Source organism: Euprymna scolopes, chromosome 23 (genome assembly GCF_053919585.1).
Source record: "Euprymna scolopes isolate OS-2025 chromosome 23, ASM5391958v1, whole genome shotgun sequence".
In the NCBI taxonomy this organism is placed as follows: domain Eukaryota; kingdom Metazoa; phylum Mollusca; class Cephalopoda; order Sepiida; family Sepiolidae; genus Euprymna; species Euprymna scolopes.
Genome location: NC_136504.1, coordinates 107,729,835 through 107,745,700, shown reverse-complemented (window position 1 = coordinate 107,745,700; position 15,866 = coordinate 107,729,835). Strand labels below are relative to the sequence as shown.

The 15,866-nt window shown below is 34.1% G+C and overlaps 1 protein-coding gene across 1 annotated transcript in view; it reads right to left on the bottom strand.

Annotated features, from left to right (window-relative positions):
* Nucleotides 1-1,041: 1,041 nt before the first annotated feature.
* The window catches only part of LOC145246127 (potassium voltage-gated channel protein Shaw-like), a 129,103-nt gene continuing 114,278 nt past the window's right edge, over nucleotides 1,042-15,866 (bottom strand). Inside the window, exon 3 of the mRNA XM_080107977.1 lies at nucleotides 1,042-2,392. Within this exon, the coding sequence (XP_079964103.1) occupies nucleotides 1,094-2,392 (1,299 nt within the window). The 3' untranslated portion in view covers nucleotides 1,042-1,093. The remainder of the gene's footprint in view (nucleotides 2,393-15,866) is intronic.

Genomic DNA, 15,866 nt, shown 5'->3' with positions numbered 1-15,866 from the left:
GTTATCAGTTGATTAAGTGTGTCAAACTGCGTCGAATATATACCCGAGAGTCAAAAGAATGAAAAGAATATTATGTATGTGTCACAGCCATAATAATTACACACCTGATTATTGTGGAGAAATGGTTTTTGAAAACAATAAAAAGAACAAGTCTTTAAGCTGTATTCGAATGAATAACCCAATCTATGTTACTCTCTGTGTATAAGTTAAAAAAAACTTTTTCCGACCTTTTTTTACTTACAATTTATCAAGGTTAAGAGCCATTCCATAATGGGTATAAATTAGACAGGTTTGAATGCCAGCCGAAAAATTAGGTACACTATGAGAATACTAAGATTGGTTAATTATATGAATTACAACATTAGATTTCTTTAAACACGACAGAAATTTGTTGAGATTAGACTTGAATATGACCAAATTAAAACAATCAGAGGAGCAATCTCGAATTAATGTGATCTGTAAGTTGAAAGCTCTCGCAAAGTCTCTCCCTTTAGGTTTGATGCCTAGGTATGGCGTGGGTGAGAAAGAGACGGTCCTTTTTTTTTCGGTTTTACTATACAACGAGAAACCAAAGATTGGAGCTCAGTCGAGCAGGTTCCATTAAAATGATAATAAAGTAGAGAGAGAGAGAATAGCAATTTCTCTTCTGTGAGAAAGAGTTTGTGAGGAAGTGAACTTCCACTAGATTTCGAAGTTGGTTTTGTACTCTGTCAAAGAAAGATAGAGTGTACTCTGTGACAGCTCCGAAATGTGGCAGTAGTATTCCATTTTTGGGACATATCTGCCTCTTTTTAAGGTAGACGGTTGTATCTGGATAGAGTTTCTTTCTGGAGCGATAGAATGGTCATTCTTCTTTTTTTTTTTTTTTTTTAGTAAAGCATACTAGATATACGTCTTTCAAAAAGCAACTGACCTTCAAAACGCATGAATGCATATGATGTTACATATAAGTCTCTGTCTTTTCAGTTCATTTTTTTTCACTTATTATTATTATTATTATTATTATTATTATTATTATTATTATTATTATTATTATTATTATTTCTTTGTGAACTTATATTTTCCTAAAATATTTTTATCGTTAGTTTAGGAATCACATATATGTGGTCCCTGCGTCTTGTAGATCGCGACTACCAAATTCAATCGTTATATTGCTTTCTGAATCAAAAGGCGTTGCCGAGTTTGCTATTAATTCGGCTTTAGTTTTGTCTTCTTGCTTTATTGATCTGTGTGGACAGCTACCTGTACGTTGTGAAGGAATTAAGGCCGCGGTTGGCAGGGACTTTCGCCTCGTCTGCATCTTATCTTTTATTTGAAAAGGGTTGTCCTTTTTGCGCGTCGACAATTTGTCGTCTAAATCTGAAAGCGTGCTGTATTTCGGCGGAAGAAATATGTTTGTCTTAATGACTTCCGGTTGAATCTTTGTACAAACGAGCCCACTCGCTCGCTTCCGCTCGGCGGCTGAAACAACGTCTCCGTTACAGAAACGATTGTGGTCATTCTCCTTGCCGTTCGATAACTGCCCGGAAACATTTAGGTTTTTATTCATTCCGATGAGAACGCTTTCCCGCCGTTCTTCCTCAATCATGTTCTCCAAGGTTTTCTTTTCTTTCGCGCTCTTTTTCTTTCTCTTCTCGGCTCGCGTCGCCGATTGTATATGCGTGTAATACAAAACAAAATGGTTGACTATAATTGGTACTGTAAATCCGACGACCAGCAGGCCAGTCATTGCACACAACGACCCGATCAAATAACCCATGTTACGCTCGGGGTACATATCTCCGTAACCGACGGTCGTCATGGTAATAAGAGCCCACCATAAACTGATAGGGATGTTCGGAAAGTTGCTGTCTTCAACATAATAAATTAGCGAGGCAAATAACAGCATGCCCATCATCATAAATATGCACATCAGGAGTAGATCACCCATGCTAGCTTTCAGCGTGTATATCATAATCCACAAACCGGACACATGCCGTACTAAGCGGAACACGCGAAAAACGCGCATAAGGCGCAAAAAGTTGATGTAATGGACGATACTGGTAACTGTATCGTCGGCTGTCATGCTAAACACGATGACCTCTATATAGTCTGGTAGCAGTGAAATAACGTCGACCAGGTTAAAGAAGTTAATGAAGAATTTGAGTTGGTTGGGCGAGCAGATGAAACGGATGAGTATCTCGAAGGTGAAGAACGCCACACACATAATGTCGATGACAACGATGGCCGGATGCGGAATCCAAAGATCGATTTCCTCAGTTGTGTTCGAACCCTGACGATAGAGTCGGCCGAGCATGTCCCGTTCACCGGGCACACGAAATGATGGGTGCGTCTCCAGGATAAATGTCAAGATGGATAGGATAACGAATAGAATGGCAATCACCCCGTAGACCTGCGTAGAAAAAGAAAAAAAGAGAGAAATAAACAGAATATAAGTGATAAGAGATTAATTAATGCAGTTTTATTAAAGCATTGTTTGTTATGTATATAAATGTAATTTAAAGAAGGGAATTGTTCCCGAAATATCATAAAATACAGTACTTCTATTAGAGTACACTGACGCACGTAATAATATAACATGGTATCATAAAAGCTTATAAAACGTATATGCATGCATTGTATTAATAAAGGGTGAATTTCCATAGCTTATTTCACCGTTGAATGCTTTAATACGCTTTAGATTGTTTCTATCCGTTTAACCTCTGCATTGTATTGATTCATGTAAATTATACATAAAGGTAATTTATAATAATATATAACAAGAAATTGATATGTACCATCTGAAGAACAGATGGTATTTATTTGCTCCCCCACTGAGCAAATTAGGCACAAGGCCGTTTTTAATGTGAGGTAAAAACCAGCTCCCCTAAAAGTAGGCAAAAAGGGGGCACTCTGGTTACCAAAAATAATAATTGTCCCAGTATAGAGGGTTTCCCCTCCATTGACTGGTACAAATCATCTTAAGTGCAGCATCTGCCGGAACAGATACTACACTTTGATTTTCGCTAAAAGATCATTTTTATTAGCTTGTCTTATTTATTAGCAACACTATTTTTTTTTAGAATATTTATTTGGAATATTCCACTTTCCTTTTAAGGAGTGACAAGGTTTATTTGGAATATTCCAATTTCCTCTTTTTAGGGATGCACAGCATGATAACGGCATGATAATCTATATATTATTATCCGTATTCGCTTCGGCAGTTTTTTTCACTCCTCCCTTCGCCTCCATTTTTCAATTGTGTAAATTGTTTTATTTTAAGCGCTGCCGACGTAATCTCTTGACAAGGATCGGACGAAAGGTACCTCGAGGTTCTTTTCTTTTGACTATTTTAGTGTCTATTTTTTTCTCACTGCATCTATCTTCCCCAAAATTCTAATGACTCCACTTATCCTTTTTCAAACGTTAATAAAATTGTCTAATTTTCAAAAACCTTTATATATACATATATGACATCGTTCGAAAATATATATATATATATATATATATATATATATATATATATATATATAAAATTTACAATTAAATTTACCTAAATGATCCAAGATGGTAAAATTAAAGTATATTATAAATATTAAAGAATTAATGTTTATAAAGTTATCTCAGCAAGATGTAAAAGCTCGATAAAACCAAATAGGAGATAGAGCTTATAATACGAGCAAACAGTTAATAAAACATGTTAAAAAACACTTTGAAATGAGTTAAAAACATATTTAATCTGAAAAGGAAACACTAGATAAGTGGATAGTCCTTAATCGGATGTTGCATGCAAAAGTATTTGATGAAACAACAAGTAAGTCAAACATCTAACTTTATAAGATTTCTTCATCATATTCCCTCTGCTTGATTTTTTTTGTTGTCAAGTAAGATCCTTGGATTTTACTTGTACAAATGGAAATTCTTTTAACTTTTTTGAAATTTTACATTTGGATTTTACCGTCACTGGATTATTTATCTTCCACCAGACTATCCATTCATGTGTAATCACCTTTTTCTTCACCATATTCCCTCTGCTTCACTTTTCTGTTTTCAAGTAAGATCTTTGACTTACTTGTTGTTTCATCAAATACTTCTGCATGAAAAATCCAATCTCGCATTTTGCTAATTCCTACCCTCTGATGAGAAGGAAAGTATTTCTTCGAAACTCCGCGGATTAAGGACTATCCTTTTATCTAGTGTTTCCTTTTCAGATTAAATATGTTTTTAACTCTTTTCAAAGTGTTTTTTAACATATTCTATTAACTGTTTGCTCATATTATAAGCTCTATTTCCTATTTGGTTTTATCGAGCTTTTTATCTGGCTGAGATAATTTTATAAATATTAATTCTTTAATATTTATAATATACTTTAATTTTACCATCTTGGATAATTTTGGTAAATTCAATTGTAATTTTCATTTTATATATATATATATATATATATATATATATATATATATATATATATATATATTATTATCATACTTATAATTATTATTAATATTATTACTATTATTATTATTAATATTATTATTATTAATATTATTATTAATATCATTATTAATAATATTATTATTAATATCGATATTATTATTATTATTATTATTAATATTATTATTATTATTATTATTAATATTATTATTAATATTATTATTAATAATATTATTATTATTAATATTAATATTATTATCAATATTATTATTGTTAATATTATTATTAATATTATTAATATTATAATTACTATTATTGTTATTATTAATACTATTATTAGTTGTAGTAATATTATTATGAATATTATTGTTATTAATAGTATTATTATTAATATTGTTGTTATTATTATTATTGATATTATTATTATTACTATTATTATTAATATTATTATTATTAATATTATTATTATTAATATTATTATTATTATTAATATTATTATTATTAATATTATTATTATTAATATTATTATTATTAATATTATTATTAATAATAGTATTATTAATATTAGTATTATTATTACTATTATTATTAATATTATTATTATTAATATTATTATTAATATTATTATTATTAATATTATTATTACTATTATTATTATTAATATTATTATTAATATAAGTATTATTATTATTAATTATGTTTAATATTATTATTTTTTTAATATTATTACTATTATTATTATTAATATTAGTATTATTATTACTATTATTACTATTAATATTATTATTATTAATATTATTATTATTAATATTGTTATTATTGTTATTATTATTATTATTATTATTATTATTATTATTATTATTATTATTATTATTATTATTATTATTATTATTATTATTATTATTAATGGAGAATTAGAATAGCCTATCATTGAAACATTGTTTGAATATATGGTTAAGTGGCAGTTTTAGTTATTTATAACTGCTTTAAACGTTCACCGCTCACTCATTTTTCGACCAAATTTCTAGCAATATTACAGTTTATAGATCACCTTCTCAGCTATATTGTGAAAAAAAATCAATTTACGTTCAGTAAAGCAGAAGTCATGATGAATTGTCTGGTGTTCAAAATTGTAAAAATTTGTAAGGAGGTGAGCGACGCTTTTATGACTGATTTCCCTAGCAACCACGTCGCTTCAGCAACTACTGTTGCTACTAATTCGAAAACAGATGTAACAAGTGAAACAGAGTGAATGAAAGCATGATTTTATTGAGAATTTTATTGAAAACAGACGAGTGTTGTACGTTGTTATTAAATGTGTTTATGGGGGAAAAAATAAGACTGAAATTAAACACAGAACAAATGAATTTCTTGAAAGCCTGAAAAAAAAACATGGATTATAATAGAAAAATGCGAGCATGAAAAGTAATATGGTAAAACTTAAACATGGAAAAGTAAAGGACTAGTTGTTAAAACTGGAAAAGAAAAGGACAAGATATTCTAGTAAAAAATATAATAAATTTATAACTTAAAATATTGCAGCATTAAGAATTGATTATTTAATGTTATAAATTGAATTTTTAAAAATTTGAATGCTGCAATATTTTAAGTTATATATTAATTATATTTTTATTAGAATATCTTGTCCTTTTCTTTTCCAGTTTTAACAACTAGTCCTTTACTTTTCCATATTTAAGCTTAACTATATTACTGTTCATGCTCACATTTTCTATTATAATATAAATTATAAATAAAGGTAATTTTAGAAGACAATACAGTGCAGAAGTGTGACGGATAACCCAAAAATTTAATTATATGACGATGGGACGAGCTATGTAGAGTGACGTCTTATTAATACAATATGCAAGATTGAACGCATATCTGATGAAGGGCTTTCTTCCCGAAACATCACATGTATATTGGATAGATATACGGTTAATATGCATTGTTATGTGTTTTAACCCTTTACCGCCAAATTGTACTCTCAAGTCGCCTTTCAGAAAAAACAATATTCCTTACTCTTATGGCTTGTCAGCCCAACTTGTCTTCAAAGTACATGTATATGGATGGTTAAACAAGTGAATGACGGGTTTGTTTATGCTCGTGCGTCAGTTGCACGTTAAATTCCGTGACATGTGGGTTCTATGATTAAAAAATTCATTTATTGCATTAAAAGAATCTGGCGGTAAAGGGTAAATTATATGAGAGGAGGGTTCAACAAGAACTTATTTACATTAGACTTGAAGATGACTATGTTATAGATAGGAAACAGTCTCTGTCTGTGATTATAGTCTGTGGAACCGCTTAGCATAAGTAGGGACGATGGGTACCATATCCAGCATTAAATTTGACTCAAACAAAATATTCAGACTAGTTGCACTTGGCTTTTTTTTCTTTTTTTTTGCCGAGTCGTCTTTCAGAAAAAGTAAACACCTGTATAGAAAATATTTCTTTCTCTTATGGCTTGTCAGTCCAGCTCGTCTTCAAAGTACAGGTTTATGCTTGGTTCAACAAGTGACTGAGAGGTTTGTTTATTTTTATGCGTCGGTTGCACGCTAATTTCCGCCAGGTGTGGGTTTCATGAACAAAAAGCTTATTTATTGTATTAAAAAAAAATTCTGGCGGTAAACGCTTCAGTTTTTGTTTATATGTTACAAATCTACGTTGTATTTCATTCTAGAAATTACTTCTTGTTTTGTTTTTGTTTTTGATTTTTAGAATATAAGCTGATAAATTTTTCGTTGAATTTCGAATATCAAAATATCAAATTGAAATCAAAAAGCAGAACTGAAGATGATAGAACGTTTCGAAATTGTTTTCTGATCAGATTTGATTGTTTGTATTTTTTTCTAAATAAGATCAGAGATTACATAAGTCGAAGTATTTTGAGAATAAAATTTAAGATGAAAACCGAAGGTGATATTATTTTTACGTTACATTTCAAACGATTTCCGTTCTCAGTTTGGTGGCTAAGATGTTTCGTTAGAAAAAAACAGTATGTTTTTTTAACATGGAGGTCACCACTTATCAAGGCCGGGAAGCCACTCTGGGATAAGGGTTATTGCGTGTACGGTAATCAATGGGATAGTATCGTAGTAATTGTTAGTATTGGAGATTTGATAAAATGTCTTACTTAAGGGGGCAATTCATCAGGAATTTGTTTATGTTGGACTTGAGGGCATCCAAGTTGTAGTCAGGCGGGAAACAGGCAAATGGAAGAGAATTCCACAGGCGTGCACTTCTAAGAAAGAAGCTTTATTCATGGAATCTACGTTTTGATGTAGGCACAGATAAGGAGTGGGGAAATTACTGACAGTGGTTTTAGCTTGACGGGTGTTTCTCGTGAAAGATTGTTGAGGAGGGACCAGAGATTGGAGCTCGGACGAGCACTTGCCATGGAAATAACGATAAAACAAAGACAGGCTCGCAACGTCTCTTCTATGGGAGAGAGGTTGCAGGGAAGAGAAAGGGGCATTCCTTACTAAGAAACGAAGTCTATTTTGTACTCTGTCAAGGCAGGATAGGCTGTTTTTAGCAGCTCCTGCCGAGATGTGACAGCAGTACTCCATCCTTGGACGTACTTGGCTTTTATACAGATAGAGAATTGCATTAGTAGTGAGATATCTTCTGGAACGGTAGAAGGATCTCACAATTTTCCCAGCGACCTGGGCAACAGACTTGATATACGTGTTCCATTTCAGATCAAGAGTAAATGTCAACCCCAGAAGCTTGTCAAAACATGGGGCTTCTCCTAGACGAGAGCCATCCATTTCAATTGATGCCAGATGTGGATCAGAGCGTTGATGATGTAAAGATAGGAGCTTGGTTTTAGATGTATTAAAAGTAACCAAACACCTCTTCCCCCACTGTACCACACGCTCAAGATCAGAGGAGAGAGAATCAGAGAGAACTTTGTCATTTACGGCCTTTGATGTGTTGCCATAGATGGTTGTGTCATCAGCATAGATGTCAACGAATGATTTAAGTATGTGTTTTGGGAGATCATTGATGTAGATCAGGAAGAGAGTTGGATCTAGGATTGACCCCTGAGGGACTCCAGCATTAATACTGTGGGCCTCTGATTTCTGCCCATCAACCACTACTCTTATGAGCCTATCAGAGAAAAATGATTTAATAATTGAGAAAACATTTCCAGTTATACCGTAGTTGTGAAGTAGGCCCTTATGCCATACCTTATCGAAGGTCTTTGATATGTCAAGAGCAATTGCCCTAGAAAGGAAGCCTTTGTCGAGAGATCCACTAATCCTATGGGATATAACCGTTAGCACATCTGCTGTAGATCTAGCAGAATGGAAACCATATTGCATGTCACTAAGAAGGTTATTTTTGCTGAGGTTGTTGACTATTTCTCTATTTAACATGGATTCCAGCAGCTTACTCATGACACACAGGAGACTTATTGGTCTGTACTGAGAAGGAGATGACTTTTCACCTGAATTCTTAAATACAGGGCATACTGATGAGTCTTTCCAGAGTGTTGGAAAGCACTTCTCCTTAAGGCAGCGTTTAAACAGTAAGTATGGGGGCAAGTTATGGTCGAAGCTTTTTCAACACTATAATTGGAATGCCGTCAGGGCCAGTTGCTTTACTGGAATCAAGGTTCTTGATTAGCTTGGCGACCTCATGCACAGATTTTTGTATGTTGCAGAGCGTGTTGTCTGTTATAGGAGGAAATACGGGGGAATTGACATCGTAAAGTGTAGAATTAGCTGCAAAGTTCTTGGCAAATAGTTTGGTCCTGTCTGATGCTGACGAGATGACCTCATGTCCATTGGTGATGGTTGGGATAGAACGCACACTTCTGTTCAGGATCCTGTTTGCTATTTGCCAAAACTGGTTGGCACCAAGCCGTTGCTCAGCTACTTTGGATTTAACGGATTGAGCATATAGCTCTCTTGCATTTTTATTACTCTTTTACAGTGGTTGCTGGCAGTCCTGAAAACAGCTTTAGTCTCAGTACATCTATTGCATAAAGGATATGTAGTTTGCATGATGACTAGATGCGAACTTGTTACTCGACTTGTGACTAGGTAATTTAGCAGCAATTACATGGAGGAACGGTTGTTAAATGGTTAATGGCGCAGTTTGACAACGTCAGTGTGCCAAGTTCGAACCCAGCTAATTCCAAAGAAACATTTAATATGGCCCCTACTACAAATATCTGACGATACCGGAAAAACGAATGCCAACAAATTGCCATGAATAATGCTCAACCACAACAACAATGGCACAATCACGTTGACACACCGATTCTTGCCAGATAACTGAAGTTAAGCAATGTTGAACCTGGACAGTACCAGATGGGTGACCATTTAGGAAGGCGAGGCGCTGTATGAAGCGCGAGGTAAAATACGAGGTTGAGAAACTGGCGCGGTCTACCCTTCACTCGAGGGTAGATGGGACTCTCTTAAGCCGCGGTAGGCAACCCATCTAGTGATGGCGTCACCATAAAAAAGACTCCCGATAACCATGACGTAGCATCAAGTATTCAGCTACCGACAAGATTTGAATTACACTACAAACTCGTATAGTGAGTTCAATCTCGGCTACGGCTGCGCTTAATGGATGGACAACAACGGGGAGATGATGGTGGTTCAGTGGTTAACGATGCGAGCTGACAAGTTCGAACCTAGTTTGATCCATAGAAATATTTTCTTTATATCATTGGTAAGTTTTTGACCTTGAAGCACTATCTTTTAGCTCCTTACATCAACTGACTTTATGCTTTGTCTGGGGCGATTTTCATAAAAAAAATACAATCAGGCCAAAAGCCTTTAAAAATATTTGAAAATAGTACAACGGTAAACAAAAAAAAATCAAGCCAAAACAACTAAGTAAAAAACTTTAAATAAATATTTGAAAATAGTACGAACGTAAAACATAAAACTTTTTATGGTTGTAGAATTTTAGATAAGGATTGATTAGTCGTATTATTTGTAATAATACTGAAAACTCTTGGAAAGCCCTTGAATGCGGAGACTAACACACATTAGGTCCAGGCACAAGAAACTGAAAAAGTACAGAAACGTCGGCGCTTCTACACTATTGGGGTGAACTTTCGGAAATCGTAAAACTAAATTTCACATGAAAACAATGGTATCTACGTATTCCTTGTATTTTTAAGATGCTTATATCCAAAAATTACGAAAATCGATAAGGTAGAAAATGATTTATTAAAGAAAGTAAAAAATAGAATTTGATGAAAACGGCCGTAAGACACAGGAGAATTCAAGAGGAAGGTAATTTTCCGTTTCAATTTAAACAAGATGGCGGTAATTTTCCACCTGTTACCACGATTAAAGGTGTTTTTTATAATAATAATTCAGTAATATTCAGGTAATTCCCACTGCATAATTTGGAAGCTACAATTGTAACTAATTAGAATTGACAAAAAAAAGTTGAAACCATTGTTTTTTTTTTATCTGAAAACTCTATTTATTGACTACAAAATTTCACCCCAATAGTGTAAAAGCGTTGGAACTGCTCCAGATGGAATGAGAGCCCGTTACCCCTGTTGATTACATAAATGGATTCTGATCAGATTTCTGAGTTCAGGAGATTCCCGAGTTAGCTAAGATAAACTACGGAGAGCCTGAAAGTTACAACTGCTGAAAGTATTAGCATTTGACTAATTGACAAGGAAGAACACAGTAACAGTTAAATATGTATTAACAAATATATATATATATATATATATATATATATATATATATATATATATAAGTGAACGTGTGTGTGTGTGTGTCTGTGTCTGTGTCTGTGTACATTTCCCTGCTCAGTCAATTTTAAGTCTACAGACTCGAAGTTTGATACATAGGGTACTGAGATTTGGGAAAATCTTTTTAATCCGTTTTCAGCCAGAAATTTTACCTTTAAGAACTCTACCAAACTTAATAACTTGATTTAAGCCCAAAACAATAAATGTTAAGGAGTCATAATAGGGGTCAAAGTTTAAAAAATTGACCGCTTTTTTCTTTTACTTTTTTTTTTTTTTTTGCTCAACATACACCTCCAAGCACCCGGGCAACGCCGGGCTTAAATGCTAGTACATTAAAAAGATAAATTGAGCAATATCTTTGCTCAACTGCTGGACTAGTGGGTGACGACCATAGTCTCCGCGTGTCCGTCTCTGACTCACTTGATAAACCAGTCCTCGTTACCCGGAAGTGATGTCATGGAATAGTTCATTATTCCTGGCTGTAGGGATGCGTCCCCAACATGAAACATTGTACAAATAGTACACAAGATGAGAACAGTAGTCCGAAGAATCCAAAGAAATAAAATACAACCGAATTGGTTGGATTCAGCATTAAATAATTCAAAAACTGTTGATATGCAGTAAAACCAAATAAACTACTTGTGCTAGTAGGTAAGGCGTAATCTATTACAAGAAAAATTTTTACACATGACAATTACAAGTAGATATATAGTGTTTGTGTAGATTGGTGATCTTTTATAACCAACGCATTTAAGGGGAAGACATTATTACGTAATTATGTGCCATGTCGAAATTAGTATAAATTCCAGAAATTACGAAAGATTATCCAGTACATGCACTAGTATCATTTTTAACAAAAATCATCCACAATTACGTTCTGATATATTGTGTTTCAAAATGGCGGATCTTTAATTTAACTCAACTTAACTCAGTGGTTATCTTCTATGTCTGTCACATAGAACTGGTCGCACAACTCTTCCACATTAAAACATACAATCAAACTCGATAATTCGGTAAATTCTATTTTTACTTGTAATTATTTTTCATACTGGATTATTTTTCGTAATTCTTTGGAATTTATACTAATTTCGCCATGACAAGTAAGTACGTAATAATGTTTTCACCTGAAATGCGTTCGTTTAAAAGATTATCAATACACACAAACACTAGGTATATACCCCGACCCTGTGTAGATACAAAGTATCACAGGATCTTTTTTAATGGCCAGCAGTGGACAGAACCTTGTAATCTATATATCTATAAAAGTGAGAATGTGTGTGAGTTTTCTCATCCTATGTACTCAACAAAGTTCTCATCTACAGACTTGAAAATTGATATATAAGATATTCAGACATATGGAAAATTTAATCTGTGACAAAGACTGTGGACCGGACAACGTCGGGTTGTCTTGCTTGTTGCGACAAGAAGCTATCAGTTTTCTGGGTGGTTCTTTTGACATGAGTTCAAGGATCTCACACTGTTGGATGTAACAGTGATGATGATGATGATGATGATGATGATGATGATGATGATGATGATGATGATGATGATGATGATGATGATGAAGAAAAAATAAATCTGTTTTCTTCACAGATAATCAAAATGACCCCCCTCCCCTCGGCAAGCTGGACCTCAGTTGGGATCATAAAATGAAGAAGATTGTGAATCTGTGGAAATGACCACTTGAGTTTTATTCGAGGGGCCACCAGAAAAGAAAGTCAAGTAGTTAAACTGTCGAGTGGTTTTAATTATTGGATTGACCGTGAAATCACTTTGGGAAGAGAGTTAACTATGATGACCGATACACTTATCCTACCTTATACATATGGTCTTTGGGAAATTCCTCCCACGAATAATGGTAAAGGGTATATATATATATATATATATAGAGAGAGAGAGAGAGAGAGAGACAGAGGCAGAAAGGGAGAGAGAGAGAGAGAGAGACAGACAGACAGACAGACAGACAGATAGATAGAGGCAGAAACGGAGAGATAGAAAGAAAGACAAAGCTCTAAATAGAAAGGGGGCATAAACTAGAAGTTATTGAGATAATATAACGACATATTTTTTTTTTTTTTTTAGCCAGTTGGAGAGAATTCGTTGGTGAGGAGAGTTCGTTGACAACCCGGCCATTGGACGTCGTCCGACGGCCTGGGTGAAAACATTTAATTTAAACCATTATAATCCTGCACCCAGAAGTCAGTCTGATTTACCAAGATTATGAAAGCTCCTATCTCATGTCCTTACTGAGACTATACCTGTGACAACGTTGAATAATTAATGTTACTAAAAAGACTGCCTTTGTGGTTTCTTTTGTTGTTTGCCTGTAGTTGAGAAATGAAATCTAGACCGAAAGAGGACCTCCTCCTACTCCACCTTCTCAACGCCCAACATCAGACCACCAGCCGAAGTACCCTTGTAGTAGTGTTACCGACCGGCCATCCTGAGAGCAGAACTGCCACATGAACTTAGAGTTATGCACGAGTTGCGTGTTCAAGTAAAAAATCGATGAGGTCAACCAACGAGCAACCAACGAGCGTCTGGCATAGATATTAAGGTCCTAACCACTAGACGAAGAAAAGATGAATACAAAGATAAAAACTAGACGAATAAACCACGGCAAAGAGTTATGAACAAGTCTTCGCCAATTTAAAGACTTTTTAATTCACAAGGAGTTAAATGCTCTCAAAAGCTTTTGAAAAAATTTGAAGAAGTTTAAATCTTTGGAAACTTGAAGGGTCCAGGCGCAAAGTTATTGAATTTTATTTGACAAGTTTATTAACTTTTATTTATATTATTTTTAAAAAATATAACCCCGAGCCGTCAGGAGTGGGGTTACCTTTAAGGTGCGGCCCAAGTCGACGAGCGACGCAGACCATAGGGTTATAATCTGTTTTCATCCTGAAAAAGGGTTGCTACAGAGTCAAAATTGAAATATTGGTACCTGGGGGGGGGATCGTCGGATTTTTATATTTGTCAACTGTTTCACGAATGCGCATGCGTGAATCGTTCACCTGACAGATTACGTATGCTAAGAATAAGTAGGTTTGAAAACATTTTTAAAGATCGTGTAAATTGGCCTAATGTTATCGTACTTGAATCACTGTATATAGGTTTTGGTTTCGATCTCAGCTCGCGTATTTTTTTACTTACAAGAAGTGAGCTGTTTAGAAAAAAATATAATACTCGCATGCACATCTCTCAGTTTCTTTCCGTATTTTTTTACTATTTTTTAAAAGGAATTTAACGCTACGTTAAATAACTACGGTATTTCTGTTCATAATAAATAAGAATTAAAATTTAATATATGCATATTTTACGACCGGGCAACACCGGGCGGCTTGCTAGTGTTGAGATATTTTTGTAAGTGTAGCAGCAATCAAATGTAGGTCACGGCTATGAAAATGGCGTCTTCTTTTATTAGTTAATGATTTTATGGCTTTTTAGAATAATTACGGACAAGAATTAATGTTTCTTTTTCAATTACAACTGCTTTAATGACATTAATGCCGAGTGGAGATTAAAGATATTTTTCATTTCGATTGTACGTTGCTCTCGTGCTGTTGTGGTTTCTGCTGCTGCTGCTGCTGCTGCTGCTGCTGTTGTTGTTGTTGTTGTTTTTGTTGTTGTTGTTGAGTAAAAGACGGATTAATATACAGGGTGACCAAAAAAAAAAAAGCTAAATGGAGGCCATCTAGAACATATGCTGTAGAACGGTGAAAAAAGGCCAAAGTCCCTAGTGTTTTGATGTGATGTTTTGAATATAATAAACTAGTTATGACCAAAGTTTCATTTCATTCGGACAAAACAATAAGAAACGGGGCTTAATTAGGGTTGGAGCCCGTTTTTTTGGGTCACCCTGCATTATTGTTTATCGGAATCTTTTTTCATGATTAATTTATGCAATTTTATTTATTTATTTATTTATTTATTTATTTTATGTATTTACGGTCTGTTATCATCATCTTCATAGTTGTTTTTGTTCGACCTTCGGAACCCGTGCCTCAGTGGGTCGAGGCGTTGAATCTGTACAGTTCCAGGCGAGCATTGTCTAAAAATAACGATTTCAATCTTAGCCAAAGCAGGCCAAACGATTAGTTGGACAAAAACGGTGTGTGATTGAGACCGATATCTTCAGACAATGCTCACCTGGAACCGCAGTGTTGCATCTCTACAGTTCTACAGTTCCAGATGAATATTTTCTGAAGATAGCGGTTGGAATCCTATCCAAAGCCGGCCAGAGGATTAGTTGGCCTAAACGTAATGAGACCACAACTATGGAAGGCAGTAATTTCTGGGAATACAGTTAAGAGACTCAGCATTCCTATCCCATCGCGGTTAATCACCTGAAGAAGGCCAGAGGATGAGTTGTCTGAAATGTGGTGAAAAAAAAAACAACTACTATGAAGACGAGGATAACAGTCCGCAAATAAATAAATATATAAAAATAAAAATAAGACGGGTTGGGATTAACTGTTTGTAGCGTCATGTTGTTAGTCTACCGGAAAACACCGGAAAGTAAAATAGTAGCTTATTATGATGAATATTATAGTTGCCGATAATTACGACTTTTAAAAGAAGAACGCTAGAAGGAAAGTTATCAAAGCAAAGTTAATATTAACAGTTGAACTATTTACATTAAATAGGTTCCAGGAATGTAACTTGATGGATGAAATGTAAATATTTACACTTGAAATATTTACATTAAATAGGTTCC